Here is a 20,447-nt window from a genome sequence, read left to right as displayed (position 1 = left end):
TATTCAGCGCAGATTGTTGAAGATGGGGCTCTGCAGAGGACGACCTGTACGTGTTTCTATGTTGATCCAACAATAATCAACTGCAATCGCAGTGTGCACAGACTAGTCGAAATAGGACCATAAATTAACGGAAACGTGTCGCTTGATTAGATGAACCACATTTCTTGCTACATCAGGTCGATCATGGTAACCAGATACACCGTCATGCAGGTGACAGGCTGCTCGAAACCGGCCACGGACGCAGGCCGGTGTGAGGAGTATTATGCTACGGGACCCATTCGCCTCGGCATCCATGGGATGTGTGGTAGTACTGGAAGGCACCACGGCAGCTGTGGACGAAGTGAAAATGATTTTGGGCTCCTTGCAACAATTCGTCAAAGGAAGAAATCTCTTGATGTGCTACATGGACCATCAGTTTCATATCGTGCCCGTGCTGATTTTGAACTAAGTGATGTTGATGTTCAAGCAGGGAAAGCTTGGCTTACTATTTTATTGTTCGTTTTCATTCTGCATTATTTTCATTAGTTACTTGCTTGGAAAATCTCCTATCGCTTGATATAACTGCATATAGAAAATTTATGGTAACGCAAGCTGAAATTTCTACAAGGACTAACAGTAGTTATCTTACAGCAGGCAGGTATCGAACTACGGTGACTCCTTTGATGTGTGTTTTTGCATCGTCCTCTGTTGCATGTCCTGTTATTTTCATGATCGTCACTTTGGATTCATCTAATTACAACTAAATGGAAGTACTTCTTTTTGGTTCCATCTATGAAATGTACACACACACTCACGCACACAAACACACATACACATTAAGGAAACAAAAAAGTAAAATGCATCCAGAAGTACATCTAATCAAAATAAATCCCCACCGATTTACACCCTCGCGTACACACACACACACACACACACACACACACACACACACACACACACACACACTCACATGTACCAAAAGTATCACCAGCCCATGTTCGACAGTTGGAAATAACATTCAGCAGTTAACAGCGACATCCAAAACATCATGAAGTAAATGGGTGATCAGTTCTTAGTGCTGGACAAAAAAGTTATAACAGCGAATGGCAATAAGCCGAAGAACAGGTATAGAACAGGAAGAAGAACACTTGATTAGCAGCATCTATGAAATCTCGAAGTAGAATTTTAATTATTATATCATAAAAGAATCAAAAATTGCGAGAGATATTTATTACCTCGATGAATAATGCCCAGAATGTAAAATAAGACACTGTAAACGCAGATATGTACAGGGCTAGTAGAAATGATTGAAGCGATTTCATAAATTCACTGTAGCTCCATTCATTGACATATGGTCACGACACACTACAGATACGTAGAAAAACTCATAAAGTTTTGTTCGGCAGAAGCCGCACTTCAGGTTTCTGCCGCCAGGCCAGTGGGAGAATGCAAGGTCTACCTGTCAGGAGTCAAAGCAGGAATAGCACAATGGGGTGTAGGGCTTTACATGGCCTCCACAGTCTCCCGACTTAACCCCATGCAATTTCTTTCTGTGGGGTTATGTGAAAGATTCAGTGTTTAAACCTCCTCTACCAAGAAACGTGCCAGAACTGCGAGCTCGCATCAACGATGCTTTCGAACTCATTGATGGGGACATGCTGCACCGAGTGCGGGAGGAACTTGATGATCGGCTTGATGTCTGCCGAATCACTAAAGGGGCACATATCGAACATTTGTGAATGCCTAAAAAAACTTTTTGAGTTTTCGTATGTGTGTGCAAAGTATTGTGAAAATATCTCAAATAATAAAGTTATTGTAGAGCTGTGAAATCGCTTCAATCATTTGTAATAACCCTGTATATACACTCCTGGAAATGGAAAAAAGTACACATTGACACCGGTGTGTCAGACCCACCATACTTGCTCCGGACACTGCGAGAGGGCTGTACAAGCAATGATCACACGCACGGCACAGCGGACACACCAGGAACCGCGGTGTTGGCCGTCGAATGGCGCTAGCTGCGCAGCATTTGTGCACCGCCGCCGTCAGTGTCAGCCACTTTGCCGTGGCATACGGAGCTCCATCGCAGTCTTTAACACTGGTAGCATGCCGCGACAGCGTGGACGTGAACCGTATGTGCAGTTGACGGACTTTGAGCGAGGGCGTATAGTGGGCATGCGGGAGGCCGGGTGGACGTACCTCCGAATTGCTCAACACGTGGGGCGTGAGGTCTCCACAGTACATCGATGTTGTCGCCAGTGGTCGGCGGAAGGTGCACGTGCCCGTCGACCTGGGACCGGACCGCAGCGACGCACGGATGCACGCCAAGACCGTAGGATCCTACGCAGTGCCGTAGGGGACCGCACCGCCACTTCCCAGCAAATTAGGGACACTGTTGCTCCTGGGGTATCGACGAGGACCATTCGCAACCGTCTCCATGAAGCTAGGCTACGGTCCTGCACACCGTTAGGCCGTCTTCCGCTCACGCCCCAACATCGTGCAGGCCACCTCCAGTGGTGTCGCGACAGGCGTAAATGGAGGGACGAATGGAGACGTGTCGTCTTCAGCGATGAGAGTCGCTTCTGCCTTGGTGCCAATGATGGTCGTATGCGTGTTTGGCGCCGTGCAGGTGAGCGCCACAATCAGGACTGCATACGACCGAGGCACACAGGGCCAACACCCGGCATCATGGTGTGGGGAGCGATCTCCTACACTGGCCTTACACCACTGGTGCTCGTCGAGGGGACACTGAATAGTGCACGGTACATCCAAACCGTCATCGAACCCATCGTTCTACCATTCCTAGACCGGCAAGGGAACTTGCTGTTCCAACAGGACAATGCACGTCCGCATGTATCCCGTGCCACCCAACGTGCTCTAGAAGGTGTAAGTCAACTACCCTGGCCAGCAAGATCTCCGGATCTGTCCCCCATTGAGCATGTTTGGGACTGGATGAAGCGTCGTCTCACGCGGTCTGCACGTCCAGCACGAACGCTGGTCCAACTGAGGCGCCAGGTGGAAATGGCATGGCAAGCCGTTCCACAGGACTACATCCAGCATCTCTACGATCGTCTCCATGGGAGAATAGCAGCCTGCATTGCTGCGAAAGGTGGATATACACTGTACTAGTGCCGACATTGTGCATGCTCTGTTGCCTGTGTCTATGTGCCTGTGGTTCTGTCAGTGTGATCATGTAATGTATCTGACCCCAGGAATGTGTCAATAAAGTTTCCCCTTCCTGGGACAATGAATTCACGGTGTTCTTATTTCAATTTCCAGGAGTGTATTTCAAAGCAGTGATGATGCAAGGCTTGGACAAAAATACACAGCGAAGGGAACGAATGCTCGGATATACGTGTACATGCTGCTGGTAGCCAAAGATGCAGGTTGCACTGTTGTATTTGAACACGAACGACACCTGTCCAAAGTCCTCCAGTGAATTCTAACGTGGGCGACTTGTTGGTACTTGTACGGTGGTTACTTGCGTAAGTAATGGAGCCGAAGTGTTTGGTGTTGCAAGAAGCACCGTATCGAAGTTTAACGCCGCATACATAATATGCGGAAATACTTCATCTGCTAAAACACAACTTAGACGACAATGTGTGTAGTGTCGTTGTGAAGGACGGTCATTGAAGAGGATTCTGGCGTCAGCTACAGAAGTCACTGCAAACCTGGATGTCGCACCTGCGAACCATGTCGGCGCGCCCGCATCTCGTGGTCGTGCGGTAGCGTTCTCGCTTCCCACGCCCGGGTTCCCGGGTTCGATTCCCGGCGGGGTCAGGGATTTTCTCTGCCTCGTGATGGCTGGGTGTTGTGTGATGTCCTTAGGTTAGTTAGGTTTAAGTAGTTCTAAGTTCTAGGGGACTGATGACCATAGATGTTAAGTCCCATAGTGCTCAGAGCCAGCCATGTCGGCGCCAAAACAACAATGAGGGAGATCCGTACGCTGGGAATTGCACGGCGAGATGGAAGGCTCAAACCACTCATCTGCGGTACAAACGCCTTGCTAGAAATGCATGGTCGCGAAACCATAAAACCTGGTCTATAGAGCAATGGAACAAACTAATTCCGTCGGATAACTTCTTTCACACTAACTTCTGACCGAATTTAAGTCCCGAGAGTGAAACATGGCCGAGATCGGTCTTGATACTCCGTGGGCCCCATTGTTACTCTGCAAGGTCACATTACTTCAAGGATTATGACACCGCTTTGGCTGATCAGGTCCATTCCATGGTGCAATGTCTTTTCCCCAGTGGTGGTACTGTTTTGCAACAGATCGTATGGTCCACGACTGGTTACGTGAGCACAGTCAGCAGATCTCAATATTAACGAGCAATCAGCATTTAGCACTGCTTGATCGAAAATCACTTCCATCATCGTTACATCCAGTTGCGACTGTTTTGCAAGATGAGTGGTATAAGAATCCCTTGAAAACCCTAACGAGGGCTTATTAATTCATTCCGAGCTGTCTTGAATGCCAATCGTATTCGCCACGGCAAATGTATCCTTCTTTTGCGTTTGCACATTTTTGCCCAGCCACTTTAGCTTTCAAATAATGAAGGCAAACTCGTTTCATCCAGTGGTAACTAGACGAACCCAAAGTGGTAATTGTTAACGTGCTACAGTGGTTTGAGGAGCACGACAGACTCAAGTTAATGTATTAGATTAGCCTCCTGATAGTGAGATGTATGACGCCAGCTCCGCAACCACAATGCCTCAGTCGGTAAGTTACGGGAATTGTGTAAGCTATAGGTAGTCATTCGGAGCTACACATCTCCAAAGCCCACCAAGGACTTGTCAAATCCGTGCCAAGCAGAATCGCTGCTATATTGTGTTACAAAGATTGACCACGACGCTATTAAGCACGTTGTGATAGTGTTTTGGATAGTGTAACACTTACTTTCCCCTTACATATAGTACCCTCCAGACGTTCGCTCAATTCGTGTAGAGATCGTCTCATTTAAGAAGACACGGATCAGTACACAACCAATAACAGTATGATTCCACACAAATGGAAATGTTACCGGCTTCATTTCCTAACATCATTATCAGATCATCTGTGTATGAGCTCGTCAAAGCACAGATGAACCAGCGAGGAGAGGCCGTCGCTGCTGAAGCCCAACCTGACCTCCTTAGTTATGCTTTGACATGTTTTCAGTTCATCTGGTGACGATAACAAGCTAGAGAACATAATACTCACAATTCCTTTTATTTTACCAGGGGCTGGAAGATATAATACAAATTTCCATTTAAGCATTAAATAAGTTTCGTTTTATAGAATATTTAACAAATTTAATATGTAAACAATAAATAAAGTAACTATTATGAGATAGATTGCTTCCTAAACGTATGCCTTCAACCCAGCAGGAGTTTCTTTAGATGCTTCTGGTAATCAGAGACGGAACGAACTTCAGAATGAGAACCAATAGGTCTTCATTGGTGTTGTTGATGTGGGATACTATACGTGGTGACTTTATCCTGTATCATGAATGTACATGATTTTTAACATAATTTATCTGGTAAATAGCTCAGATATCCATACAGATATATACACACATCAAAATAAGTTGTCCATCACATCGGTTCCGAGAGTTCCGAAACATGTACAGAAAATTGGAACAGAGATCAACATAAACATCATTTCCGCCCTTTTTATTGCTCATGAAAACCATACACTGTATGTTGTACCAGCATACAGCGAGACCGTCACAGGTGGTGGTCCAGATTGCTGTACACGCTGGTACCTCTGATACCCAGTAGCACGTCCTCTTGCACTGATGCATGCCTGTATTCGCCCTGGCAACATATCAACAAGTTCATCATGGCACTGTTGGTCCAGATTGTCCCACTACTCAACGGTGATTCGGCGTAGATCCCTGAGAATGGTTGGTGGGTCACGTCGTCCATAAAAAACCCTTTTCAATCTATCCCAGGCATGTTCGATAGCGTCCTTGTCTGGAGAACATGCCGGCCACTCTAGTCGAGCGATGTCGGTATCCTGAAGGAAGTAATTCAGAATATGTGCACGATGTGAACGCGAATTGTCGTCCATAAAGAAGAATGCCTCGCCAAAACGCTGCAGATATGCTTGCACTATCTGTCGGAAGATGGCATTCACGTATCGTACACTCGTTACGGCGTCTACCATGACCACCAGCGGAGTAAGTCGGCCCCACATAATGCCGCCCCAAAACAGCAGGAACCTCCACCTTGCTGCACTCGAAGAACAGTGTGTCTAAGGCGTTCAGCCTGACGGGTTGCCTCCAAACACTTCTCCGACGATTGTCTGGTTGAAGGCTTATGCGACACTTATCGGTGAAGAGAACGTGATGCCAATCCTGAGCGGTCCATTCGGCATGTCTTTGGGCCCATCTGTACCGCACTGACATTGTGTCGTGGTTGCCAAAATGGCTCTGAGCACTATGGGACTTGACATCTGATGTCATCAGTCCCCTAGAACGTAGAATTACTTAAACCTAACTAATCCAAGGACATAACACACATTCATGGCCAAGGCAGGATTCGAACCTGGGAACGTAGCGGTCACGCGGTTCCAGACTGAAGCGCCTAGAAACGCTCGGCCACAGCGGCCGGCTCGTGGTTGCACAGATAGACCTCACCATGGACGTCGCGAATGAAGTTGCGCATCCTATTGCGGACAGTTTGAGTCGTAACATGACGCCCTGTGGCTGCACGAAAAGCATTATTCAACTTGGTGGCGTTGATGTCAGGGTTTGTCTGAACCATAATACGTAGGTAACAGTCACACACTGCAGTAGTAGCCCCTGGGCAGCCTGAGCGAGGCATGTTATCGACAGTTCCTGTCTTTCTGTATCTTCTCCATGTCAGAACAACATCGCTTTTGTTCACTCCGAGACGCCTGACCACTTTCCTTGTTGAGAGTCCTTCCTGGCACAAAGTAACATTGCAGAAGCAATCGAACCGCGGTATTGACCATCTAGGCATGGTTGAACAGCAGACAACACAAGCCGGGTACCTCCTTCCTGATGGAATGACTGGAACTGATCTGCTGTCGGACCCCTGCGTCTAATAGGGTTGCTCATTCATGTTTGTTTACATCTTTGGGCGGGTTTAGTGACATCTCTGAACAGTCAAAGGGACTGCGTCTGTGATACAGTAACCACAGTCAACGTCTGTCTTCAAGAGTTCTGGGAACCGGGGTGATCTGCTGTCGGACCCCTGCGTCTAATAGGGTTGCTCATTCATGTTTGTTTACATCTTTGGGCGGGTTTAGTGACATCTCTGAACAGTCAAAGGGACTGCGTCTGTGATAAAGTAACCACAGTCAACGTCTGTCTTCAAGAGTTCTGGGAACCGGGGTGAGGCAAAACTCTTTTTGATGTGTGTATGAACGTGATAAATTCACTTTAGTCCAGGAAACAGCAGGCTTTCACAAAATTAGCTGGCTTCCATACAGTGCATCTCTTTGTTCCTTATTGGAATATTAAAAAAGAACTCGCAGGCTTCATTCCAATCTGTGTTTCTTCTTACTTTATACAATAAGGGCAAACACTACTCCCGTTATCCTAAATACCGCTAATTCATCTTTATGCTAGTACATAGCTCGAATTGCTTCAGCTTATAACACCTATTTTCACCTCGTTTATTCCATTCCCGAGAATTACCACTAACGATACCATGTTCCGAATTCTGACTCAAAGCTTGCCACGCTGCTATGCCCACAATTGCTCCTTGATTTTACAAAGTATAAAACAATTAAAATAACCACCTTTTTGAGAATGTATTTAATTTTCAATATTTAATTCAAATCTAAATAATTTTCTACCTATGCAACATCACAGGTCAAACGAAATTAATCATCAATGAGTCTTCTGAAATGTATGTCACGGAAAGAAAAGAAAAAAAGTTACTTCTTTCTACGTGATAGGAGTAGAGTGTTCAGTGAAGTAGCCGCGTAAAGACGAGAAGACGGGATTGGTCTACCCGACAGCGCTGAAAGAGAGGTTAAGAGAGTACAGGGAACAAGTGATTCCATCTTTTGATTTATATTTCCACTACTTTCATAGTATAGCTTGTTCAGCTGTGCATATGAAACATTTTAGATTGTCTGATGGCATGAACAGTGCTTGCGGATAACAGTTTCACTGCTAGGTCATTGCTCGTGAAATCAGTAAACTTGTTTTTACTGCAATCATCAGCAGTTGATGTATGGAAACCTTCGGAGTTTTGCTAGTACCGATAGTGCTTCAAGCACAAGAGCATTAATGTGACTCCACTTGGTCTGAGGTACTCTCCGACTATGTTGAGTGCCGTCGACATGGGGGCTTATTTACTCGGTGCTTCAGTCTGGAACCGCGCGACCGCTACGGTCGCAGGTTCGAATCCTGTCTCGGGCATGGATGTATGGGATGTCCTTGGTTAGATAGGTTTAAGTAGTTCTAAGTCTAGGGGGCTGATGACCTCAGATGTTAAGTCCCATAGTGCTCGGAGGCAGTTGAACCATTTTTAGCTTATTTACTTTGTATATCTATTCCAACATTTTTTACTTGTCAGTAAACAAAACAGTCATGTTCACTGCTGAAACTAATACACTCATTAACCACGTAGGGAGGCCGGACAAACCGCGCATTGCTCGACTTCCAGGAGCATATGAAAAGTACTTATCAACGAGGTCAGTTTACATAACGTCTATACCCACAACGTTGTCATCAGCATAAGGCTGAAGAAGGGTTAGGAATTAGTGGCTAAGTAATGGCGAAATGACGTGCTTTGTTTCAGAAGTTTACTAGCAGTGTTGTGAGAGATAGCGTTAATTCCTTCGAGTGTTTACTGAGCTCCGAAGAAAGGGCGATCTTTTACTTGCAGCCGAAGCATATAATTGTAGATATTTTCGACTCCAGCCGTATCTGACAGCTGATTGCCTGTAGATAGTACTCTCAAGACCCTTCCCTCGCTATCTTATCGTTGTGTTTGTCGACTCGAATATATCCACGTATCACGGATCTATATGCGCGTGCACTGCAGTTATTCGAGCAATATACATCTCTGAGAAGCCACAACATGTTTTTGCTGCTCATCCTGTGTACTTCTTTCCTCGCGGTTCATGGTGAGTCTCTTCATGTTACTCAGTTATCGATAAATGTCTTCGTCTTACAAATCGTGTATTATTCGGAGTAAGAGTCTGTGGTTTAAGTTAATGTAATCTGAATATTTAACTGCAGTATACTGCTGTATAACTGTATAAGAGGTGGTGAAGTCATTTTCATCGCGTCTTAAAAGAGATATGGTGCTCATAACTCAAGTTGTTGCGTATGCCTTATTTTGTTCCTCTGTCTTTAAGGAAGTTATTGTGACACTAATACTGTAATATACATCGTATTATTATTCCTCCTACGTAAACATCCTTTCTCAAATTTGAGCCTCTGTGCGTGAAAGAGGTGTGTGATGTATGACCTTATGTACTCATTTGTTTATGTCTATCACTCATCCAGTCGGTGTCCCATATAGCATTTTAACGGGTAATAATTTCAAGCTATTCAGCTACATTTACGCTGCTGATCCATAAAATTACATGAAGTATAAAACTGACGTGAAATGTACAACACGCTCAGACATGCGAGTCATTAACATTTCAGCGGAACCATGTGAAGTAGACAGGAGTAAATTCTGCATGTAAAGAAAGATTATGAAGTTGATATATCACTCAAAAATCGTATTTGAATATTGCTTTTTGTGAGAAGATCATGTTATACATCGTGTAAAAACGGATTAATTTTTTATGCAAAGGTATAGTCTTTGGATTAAATAGTTTCCGAGGCCGGAAAACCTAGCCCTTTGTTTGTAGCCATAATTCATGGAAAGGAAAGCGTTTTACCTACTGTACCAGAGTACGTCATATAATTTTTGGACGAGCCACATGTTTCAATGTTAATCCTTTCATTGTACCAGGATAATCAGTCTTTTTTGTTATTTCATAAAATGACTTTCGTGAGATCACCTTTGTATGACTTGGCAGCAGGCTAATGCAACAGTTACGATGGTCTCACTGAGCGTAGTTCATCTTGGATCGTTAAATAAAGGTTAAGAACATGCTCAGATAACTCGATTACACGCACAATACGTAGCACACAACAAGGCTTTGAGAGAAATGAGTAAACTGTATGCTTCTGGTGAACTCTCTCATTACTTTACTGATGAAAATATATGTTCACGGTCGCAGTCGGTTAACATAATGGTTTTCGAACCGCGTCATGTTGTAAAATAAGTGTAATGGATGAAAAACAAATGACGTTGCGGACACTGTTGCAGTGGACTTACTTTCGTTTTTCTGAGGTAAATGACGTAGAGGAATGGAATGGCAAACTTAAATGAATCGTTTCTTTTGTTCTTTTATTTACAGTTATTTTAAACATGACGCTGTTCTACATCTTGGAAATTTTTATTATAATTTCTGTGGTTTTTATCCTCGAGGAAAGCAGATCCACAAGACTTTCCATAAAAATCGTCTCAACACATAATGTACACCCTCTTCATTACATCTTTTACGTATAGTCATACTGCGATACAGTAAAATAAGTAATCTATTCCTCATTTCCTTTCTCTCTGACAACTGAAGCTGTATGCCTTATTAAATAGCTTTTATTTTTAAATTTTTTTTATTTAATAAGTCACACTAAGACCACCGTCTCTCTCACCTGACCATGGTCAGGCTTCACTGAAACTGTATGGATATTTGACTGAGTCCATGATTTACTCTTCCTGTGACCAATGATCTTTTGCCTTTCTTATATGATACGAAGGTACGGGGATATCTCTCCTTTTCGTTCTGAGTCAATCAGTTCGCTGCAATGTTATTAGCTTGAGAGGTCGATAGTCTTCTGCCCAACGTATACAAGGTAAATAGCGTACGCGTACACGCTAATGCCCTTTTTCTTTTTCGAGGTCGATTCAGGATACTGAAACGAGATATTCGGCAAACGATGGCCCGAAGAAGACGACATAATTTTAACGTTAATCGTCTTGACTCTTAGTATTTACAAAGATACCGAAGCTCACATGGATCGTTTTGTGGAACAACACACGTTCTTAATTGGATTCAAACGAAGAAGAATGTAACGCTTACTGATATTGGCGTGTGTGAAAAACGAGCTAGAATTGAAAGGCAAGCTATCGGAATCGACCAAAGTGGAGCAAAAAAAAAAAAACCGCTGGAGGATCCTTATGGAATTTAGAATCACACTTCAAGAAAGATTGTTCCAGAGCAGTCCGATAAAGTACTACACGACGTGAGAAATCGAGTATTTAGATTGTCTAATATAGTGATAGAAAAAATGGTTCAAATGGATCTAATCACTATGGGACTTAACATCTGAGGTCATCAGTCCCCTAGACTTAGAACTACTTAAACCAAACTAACCTAATGACATCACACATATCAGCGTTCGAGGCAGGATTCGAACCTGTGATCGTAGCAGCACTAAAGCGCCTAGAACCTCTCGGCCGCAACGGCCGACATAGTAATAAATGTGTGGAGCTTATGCCGATGCAAGACGCGAATAATAGTCGTCTGGCTGAATTCGCATTCCTTGCTGAGCCGTCTCGTGCCACCGTACACATTTGCAGACGTCGTCAAGAGAGTTGCTTCATGTGCTCTGTCACAACCTTGTTCACTGTATGACGTTCAGGCTGTCCGTTCATACTAGTTGTCTAATAAACCGTGCAAGTACCTGGGGATCAGAAAAGTTCTCCCAAACACACCGCGCTGTTCTGCCTGCATTTCATTCAGACTATTTGCTTTAAACCAGCATGTCTCAATTCCACTCATTTCTGTACACCTCTCATCTCAGGAATACTGAAGCAGAAGTGCTCTGTCGACAGACGACACAGTTCATTTTAAGTTCTGCTGTGAGTACATGTAAACAACATCAGTGTGAAAGAAATTCAGGAAGAACAGCACTATAGGTTTGGGATAACTTTTCTGATCGCCAGGTACTTGCGCGGTTTATTAAGACACGGTATGAACGGACAGACTAAACGTCATACAGTGAACGTGGTAGTGACAGAGCACATGAAGCAGCTCTCTTCACGACGCCTGTAAATGTGTACGGTGGCACGAGACGTATCGGCAAGGAATGTGAACTGAGCCAGACGACTATTATTCACGTCTTACATAGGCATAAACTCCACACATCTATCACTATATCAGTCAATCTAAAGATGTGATTTGTTACGTCGTATAAAGTTTTTTTGAGTGCTCTGGAACAAGCGATAGATTATACTACTTTTTTTGAAATTTGTTGATGAATAAACGTTTAATAACAACGGTATGTATATTTACATAATATGCGCTACTGGACAGAAATCAGCGCTCTCTTTTTTAGGTATAATAGGAACGACCGTGAAGTGAAACGTGTGACGTGGTATCGTAGGAAATTTCATTGTGTTATCTTACCTAATCCCAGACGTGCTACATGGAAATGCGTACGCACGCAAACATTCTCCCCGTTGCTGTACAACAGATACTACTGTGTTAGAGACTGTGTATGTGGTTCCAGCATGATGGCTGTTCCAATTGTCAGTCGTGTTGCAACGCAAATATTGAATGAAATACAGACAGACCATTGGATAGGGCGAATATTAAAATAGAATTACCTGGTAGGTCGATCAATTTGACTCACCTTGATTTATTTCCGTGGCAGCATTAAAATAAACAGTCTACCATAAAGCACCGAACATGCCAGGTGACATGACCCAACGAAACGCCATAGGATGCGCCGCCACATCATTCACTGGTGTGTCATGTCTTGATATATGGAACGGCGATTGGAAACATTCCTTGCAGTTGAAGCGCCGGCACAGTCTATCGGCGTTACTAACAAGGGAACGTCCCCATCGCAACCCCCTCAGATTTAGTTGTAAGTTGGCACAGTGGATAGGCCTTGAAAAACTGAACAAAGATCAATCGAGAAAACAGGAAGAAGTTGTGTGGAACTATGAAAAAATAAGCAAAATATACAAACTGAGTAGTCCATGTGCAACGTATGCAACATCAAGGAGACAGTAGGCGCAGTGGCGCCCTGGCCGGTGGTTAGCGTGAGCAGCTACAGAACGCGAGGTCCTTGGTTCAAGTCTTCCCTCAAGTGAAAAATTTACTTTCTTCATTTTCGCAAAGTTATGATCTGTCCGTTCGTTCATTGACGTCGTTGTTCACTGTAATTAGTTTAGTGTCTGTGTATTGCGAAGGCACCGCAAAACCGTGCGATTAGTAGACGAAAGGACGTGCGTCTCCAATGGGAACCGAAAACATTTGATCGCAAGGTCATAGGTCAACCGATTCCTCCACAGAAAAACACGTCTGACATATTCTATACGACACTGGTGACGGCATGTGCGTCACATGACAGGAATTTGTTGTCGACCCACCTAACTTGTACACTAGGCGAATGGGTAAAAAGATTCATCTATCATGCCCGATTTAGGTTTTCTTGTGGATGTGATAATCACTCCCAAAAAACTGATGAAAACATAATAGTTTGTCACATAAACTGAAAATAAAAAATTAAACTTTTTCCCCTCGAGGGAAGACTTGAACCAAGGACCTCTCGTTCTGCAGCTGTTCGCACTAACCAAGGTACCACGAGGCTCCTGTACTTGTATTATCCTTGATGTTGCTTATCTTACGCATGGACGACTCAGTTTATATATTTTGCTCATTTTTTCATAGTTCCACACAACTTCTTCCTGTTTTGTCGATTGATGTGTGTTCAGTTTTTCAAGGCCTATCCAGTGTGCCAACTTATAACTAAATCTGAGGGGGGTGCGATGGGGAGGTTCCCCTGTAACTGAAATAGCAGCTCTGCGACAGCAGTCGCAAGCAGGCCGCGGTGCCATTAGACGCAGAGCGGACCAAAACATTATAACGTCAGATGCGGAAACACCATCAAGCCGTTTCTGTATTCGAACCAGGGGCCAGCGCTCGCATTCCTGACGATGCAGCGGAACGGCAGACCTACCACGATAGGAGCAAGCCAGTTGCCCACTTTGTGGCCGCTACCTTGCTTTCGTGTACGTGACTGACAGCAGTAGAAGAAGAGGACACCAAACTTGTATAAACACCCATCATTTTCACTATAGGCATTCTCAGTCCGACAGTTACACAGTGTACGCGAAGGAACTTGCCCCCCTTCTTGCAGCGTTGTAGCGTAGATCTCTAGAAGAGCGTAGCGTTTCAAAGGATTGGAAAAGGTCACAGGTCATCCCCGTTTTCAAGAAGGGACGTCGAACAGATGTGCAGAACGTCGATCAGTTGTAGGATTTTGGAACACGTGTTATGTTCGAGTATAATGAATTTTCTGGAGACTAGAAATCTACTCTGTAGGAATTAACATGGGTTTCGAAAAAGATGATCGTGTGAAACCCAGCTCGCGCTATTCGTCCACGAGACTCAGAGGGCCATAGACACGGGTTCACAGGTAGATGCCGTTTTTCTTGACTTCCGCAAGGCGTTCGATCGACTTCCCCACAGTCGTTTAATGAACAGATTAAGAGCATATGGACTATCAGACCAATTGTGTGATTGGATTGAAGAGTTCCTAGATAACAGAACGCAGCATGTCATTATCAATGGAGAGAAGTCTTCCGAAGTAAGAGTGATTTCAGGTGTGCCGAAGGGAGTGTCGTAGGACCGTTGCTATTCACCATATACATAAATGACCTTGTGGATAACGTCGGAAGTTCACTGAGGCTTTTTGTGGATGATGCTGTGGTGTATCGAGAGGTTGTAACAATGGAAAATTGTACTGAAATGCATGAGGATCTGCAGTGAATTGACGCATGGTGCAGGGAATGGCAATTGAATCTCAATGTAGACAAGTGTAATGTGCTGCGAATACATAGAAAGAAAGATCCCTTATCATTTAGCTACAATATAACAGGTCAGCAACTGGAAGCAGTTAATTCCATAAATTATCTGGGAGTACGCATTAGGAGTGATTTGAAGTGGAATGATCATATAAAGTTGATCGTCGGTAAAAGAGATGCCAGACTGAGATTCATTGGAAGAATCCTAAGTAAATGCAATCCGAAAACAAAGGAAGTAGGTTACAGTACACACGTTCGTCCACTGCTTGAATACTGCTCAGCTCTCTGGAATCCGTACCAGATAGGGTTGATAGAAGAGATACAGAAGATCCAACGGAGAGCAGCGCGCTTCGTTACAGGATCATTTAGTAATCGCGAAAGCGTTACGGAGATGATAGATAAACTCCAGTGGAAGACTTTGCAGGAGAGACGCTCAGTAGCTCGGTACGGGCTTTTGTTGAAATTTCGAGAACATACCTTCACCGAGGAGTCAAGCAGTATATTGCTCCCTCCAATGTATATCTCGCGAAGAGACCAAGAGGATAAAATCAGAGAGATTAGAGCCCACACAGAAGCATATCGACAATCCTTCTTTCCACGAACAATACGAGACTGGAATAGAAGGGAGAACCGATAGGGGTATTCAAGGTACCCTCCGCCACACACCGTCAGGTGGCTTGCGGAGTATGGATGTAGATGTAGATGTACCTCCTACGACAGGCGACGAGGCGACATGGTTTGCAAGTTGCCACCACGAGTCTTAGGCTCCACCGCTAAAAAGCTAACCTGTGCTTCTAAGTATATTCCTGTGAACTTGGTGCAATCCAGCTAGTGAACCTCCTCGCGTTCCCTTCAACTTAAGCTGGGCTTCTGTCATAGAGGGCAGCCGTTCGTAAAATGGCTGAAATGGCTCTGAGCACTATGGGACTTAACATCTGTGGTCATCAGTCCGCTAGACTTAGAACTACTTAAACCCAACTAACCTAAGGACATCACACACATCCACGCTCGAGGCAGAATTCGAACCTGAAACCGTAGCAGTCGTGCGGTTCCGGACTGAGGGCCTAGAACCGCTCGGCCACACCGGCCGGCAGCCGTTCGTAACCGGGACAATGCAGCCAGCCGTCCGCGTTTATTTGTGAAGACAAACTGACGCTGTTCACTTCCGCTCGCGGGAGCTGACACCACTGCCGAGAGGCTACCTTCCACTACAAGGATCATCGCAGGGTTCAAAATCTGCAGGTGCATCCTGTTACAGAGTGACGTCACGACGGTGGGCGAGCTGCGACGAGCGTCGCGCATAAACAGTCCTGCTCTGCCGGCTACTGGACAGCCACTGCATCAGGAACCGCCGGCTGCGCTGCTATCAGCCCACACCAAGGGGCGTAACTATTATGGAACGATGCTGAGAGTGCTGTAGCATGTTTTCTAATAAAATGCGCGACTTTTCGTACTTCTTTCTTGAGCCATCAGCAGTCTGCACCCTGACGTTCACCAAAGGCCTCAACTCAACCCTACTACTGTAGTGGCCATCCGCATAGGGCCTCGACAAAGTCAATGGGAAACAACTTGGACTTATATATTAAGAGAACCATAAAGAAACGAGAATCACTGTGGGTGATATGTTTAGTTTACTGATTTGTCTATTAAACTTAATTACATTTTCGAGTGGTCACAGTTGTCGACAAAAGTATTTTATCTTTAAGAAGCATGTAATACACCAGCAACTCTTCCTGAACTCAGAATTCAATACAAGATATTTTTCCGTAAACAGTGCCCTTTTTCATTATTGAAAATAGGTTGTGTCTCTATTTCAGTGGTGATAGGTAAGTGGCCATGCGGATAGGTACAATGGAAATATACGTGCGGAAATGCAGATGTTCCATAAAATCTGTTCACTCGAAAACGACGATGTATACACGTTGGAAAAAGTTCACCAAGCCTCTTCTGACGTACTAGAAGTTAACATTTCAGTTCCATTAGTAAAACCCATAGCTGCGCCCTGTATCTCTTTATAAAGTAGGACCAAGAAGAAATACATTAGAAAGCCCGGACTGAAAGTCCGCCTGGAGGCCTTTTGCTCCTTCACAGCCGATTCCGGCCGAATTCCGCTTCAGTTTTAACATGTTTACGTTTCGAGAAAAGTTTCAACGCCAACATTGACGAGTGTTCTATCTCGCTACTTACCCTTTCAAAATCTTGCGAATTCTGATAAAAAATTTTAAAAATGCTTGCTTCAGTGTCTCGGTAGATACTAAGATTAAGAGGATTAATCTTGCAACAAAATTACGTGCCTCTCTGCGTTGGACGGAAACCTTGTTTCGATACCTTTAACCGTTGATGAAATAAAAAAAAGGTTACGTCTAACGCTGTCCAACTTGTAGAGATTCAATTTTGCGATCTTCGTTCCATGTGGCAAAGACGGTTTAGTTGCGAAAAAGTGGAGAAAGAACTGAGAAAAATTTTCTCGAAGGTATCGATGAAACATTGAAGTGTAATGCTCTGTATTCGGTGAGGTCACTTCGGGCGGAGGATGAGTTCAGTTTGTAGGTAACTAGGAAAGGAAAGCGGTCGTCCTTTCCTAACTAACCATCTCACGGTCTGCTTGAACGGATCTAGGGAACCATGGGAGACCTCACCTCATCCGCTAGCGAATCTAATAAAATCACAGCGATATCTGACCCAGTAGAAACACCGAGATATCATGACACATAATTGCCCATAAAAAGACAGACCTACACTGAAAGTAGCATCACGCATCTATCATGCCTGAGAAAACTGAGGGGGATTTAATTTTATCCATCACACAAAAAGGAAATTAAAAAAAGAAAGCAGAATTACATTACTACACATGAGTTTCGGGTATCATTCCCTCAATATCAAATCACTTTTTACGTAGAAAAATACGCCAATTTACACAAAACAGAGTGCTTTTGAACCATGGAGATAAAATGAGAGAGACGATGCTTCAGAGGATAAGTAGGTATGATGAACAAATGACCCAAAATGTATTATTTCCGTTCTTGAGAGGCTTAACTAAATACAAATAAACAAATCCTCTCTCTCTCTCTCTCTCTCTCTCTCTCTCTCTCTCTCTCTCTCTCTCTCCTCCCTCCCTAAATCGTATCACATTGAAAAGGAGACTGGTTACATCTCATGCCTACATAAACTGCCAAAAATGTTATAGCCCAATGCAACTCAGTTGACCAATAGCTTTCTTTATAACTGGATTACTCAGGACTGATCCCCATTTAGAGGATCAGGATATATCTCGTTCAGGTCATCGTGAACAGACCGTCGGTCCCTCAAGACAGTCACCCATAATCGCCACTAACACATTATGGCAGAATCCACACTGGTTATTCGGGACCATCACATGAGGGAGATTCTCTGCAGCTCAGAGACGGCGAGGACAGCAGGGAGTTGGAATGAACTACATTGGAATGAACTATATTGGCAGGTGTATGGAGAGTGTTAATTATAAGTTCGTAGGCTTCCACGGCCGGTGTCACTTTGGTTAAAATAATTGTAGGTATTGGACAGCGTCACTGTAAAGTACAAAAACAACTAAATTGCCGACGTTCGATCGACTGGCTACGGTTCCCTTCAGAAGGGTTCACAGTCAACCACCCTGAAGAGAACCGCAGCAAGTCGGTCGAAACGTCGGCAGGTTAGTTGTTTTAGTAGTTTACTATGAAGAGGCCCAATATGTATAATTATTTTATCCGACGCGTTAATTATTTCTTGCTTGTTCTTTATCCCGTAAAGATCGTTTCTGAGAGTTTCTCCCCATTCTTTAATATCGTCATGTACATCTATAACATGCACAATGTTATGCACATTGGTGTAATTAGATATATAGCTAATAAGCTTGAAGGGGAGAGATTGAGTCTCGAAATTCATTGCAGTAAAATATAGTGACTCGAGTGAATATTTAGCGATCCTGGCACAAAAGTGGTACACGTAAGGTATTTTACTCGTTACAGTTTCATTCACCGTTTCAGACTGAACACTGCGTTGTTATCCATGTCAGTCAGCATTTTCCTCTTGTAGTGGCCGTGCCTACAGCAGGCTGTCCGCCTTCCCACAGGCTCAGCGCAGGAGCGCATCGTGGGCGGCGTGGATGCGTCTCCTGGCGACTTCCCGTACGTGACGTCACTGCACCGCAACGGCGAGCACAACTGCGGCGCCAGCGTGCTGGACGCCTCGTGGCTGCTCACCGCCACCCACTGCGTCAACTTCGAGTAAGCGCGGGCGCCCGACACCTGCTGTGCCCGATATGTCGCTCGTAGAAAAAGTGCCATTCTTGAATTGGAGCTATTGCTGCTGCCATTTGTGTTACAGGTCCTATTACAGCACCTAAGAAAAGAGAAAGAATTGCAAGGAGAGTAGGCTGCACGTGTGTACAAATGAAATGACTGTACAAAACTTTCATCATATTGTGCGAATCAAAAAGAATATTATTAGGCATAAGAACGTCATTAGACATAAAGAACTCACTCATTTAGTTTTATTTTGTCGCTACCACACAGTTTAAATGGTAGTCCAACCAGTGGAGTTAAGACATCGTTTATACCGCTAGCAGAAAAAAATCCCAAAGAACCATAAATAATATGAAAGGAATTCGACAAAGGAATAGCTAATCACAAGAAAACCCATCGTCATTGTCTACAACAGAGAGGCGATAGAATTTTGGAGAGTACACGTAGAACAATAACGTACTGGCATTAACGTGTCACTATGTTAATTCAGGGCCATACTGGAAAATATTTCACAAGATTTTCTTTTTGTATAAATTAGCTTATCGTCATTTTTAATCACACTTGAATGTGACGAGGAAATGAAATTTATTAAATACTGCAAGAAAGTTCATTTGGCAACGCCTTTTCATTTGTTCAGGAACATGTCGCGAATAAGAAATTTCTATCAGAGTCATCATTTTCTTAATGTTTGTCAGGTGCACTGTTTGTATTTTTCTGGCACCTAAGGCCCATATTCGGCAACACTTATCACAAAGAAGTATTTGTTTAATATTCACATGCTTGCAAAATCCTATATTCACATTTCTCCTTGTTTCACCTGTGTATATCTCTAAAGTTAAATTACAGTTAATCTGCAGGATGTTACGATTAACTTTGTCCTTCATTTTATTACTTGTGTAATAGATGATTCTAATTATTGGTTACTCTGAACAGATTTTCTGCGCTGTATGAGCTTTTGGATGATGATGAAAAAATACTGGGAGAGAGGGAAGAATCTGTTAGTTGTATTCTTAGATGGTAAAGTCACGTGAGAGTTTTGCAAAAGAGAAGCTATGGAAGTACCTGACAAAAAGGAATGTGTCTGAAGACCTGGTCAGGTAAAACCACATGCTGCCCCAGGACTGTATCAGCTGTGTACAAGTCGGAGAAGACGATCTTCGAGGTTTCAGACCAAAACTAGAGTTCAGCAAGGCAGTGTTCAAATGGTTTAAACGGCTCTAAGCACTATGGGACTTAACATCTGAGGTCATCAGTCCCCTAGAACGTAGAACTACTTAAACCTAACTAACCTAAGGGCATCACAGACATTCATGCCCGAGGCAGGATTCGAATCTGCGACCGTAGCGGTCGCGCGGTTCCAGAGTG

At 44.0% G+C, this 20,447-nt stretch overlaps 1 protein-coding gene across 1 annotated transcript in view; it reads left to right on the top strand.

Moving 5' to 3' along the window:
• Positions 1–8,986: 8,986 nt before the first annotated feature.
• The window catches only part of LOC126162317 (mite allergen Der f 3-like), a 53,624-nt gene continuing 42,163 nt past the window's right edge, over positions 8,987–20,447 (top strand). Inside the window, exons 1-2 of the mRNA XM_049918744.1 lie at positions 8,987–9,067; positions 18,911–19,064. Of these exons, the coding sequence (XP_049774701.1) occupies positions 9,022–9,067; positions 18,911–19,064 (200 nt within the window). The 5' untranslated portion in view covers positions 8,987–9,021. The remainder of the gene's footprint in view (positions 9,068–18,910; positions 19,065–20,447) is intronic.

This window comes from Schistocerca cancellata, chromosome 1 (genome assembly GCF_023864275.1).
Source record: "Schistocerca cancellata isolate TAMUIC-IGC-003103 chromosome 1, iqSchCanc2.1, whole genome shotgun sequence".
NCBI classification, from domain to species: domain Eukaryota; kingdom Metazoa; phylum Arthropoda; class Insecta; order Orthoptera; family Acrididae; genus Schistocerca; species Schistocerca cancellata.
Note: the sequence above shows the minus strand (reverse complement) of the source record. Positions and strands in the feature narration are given on the sequence as shown.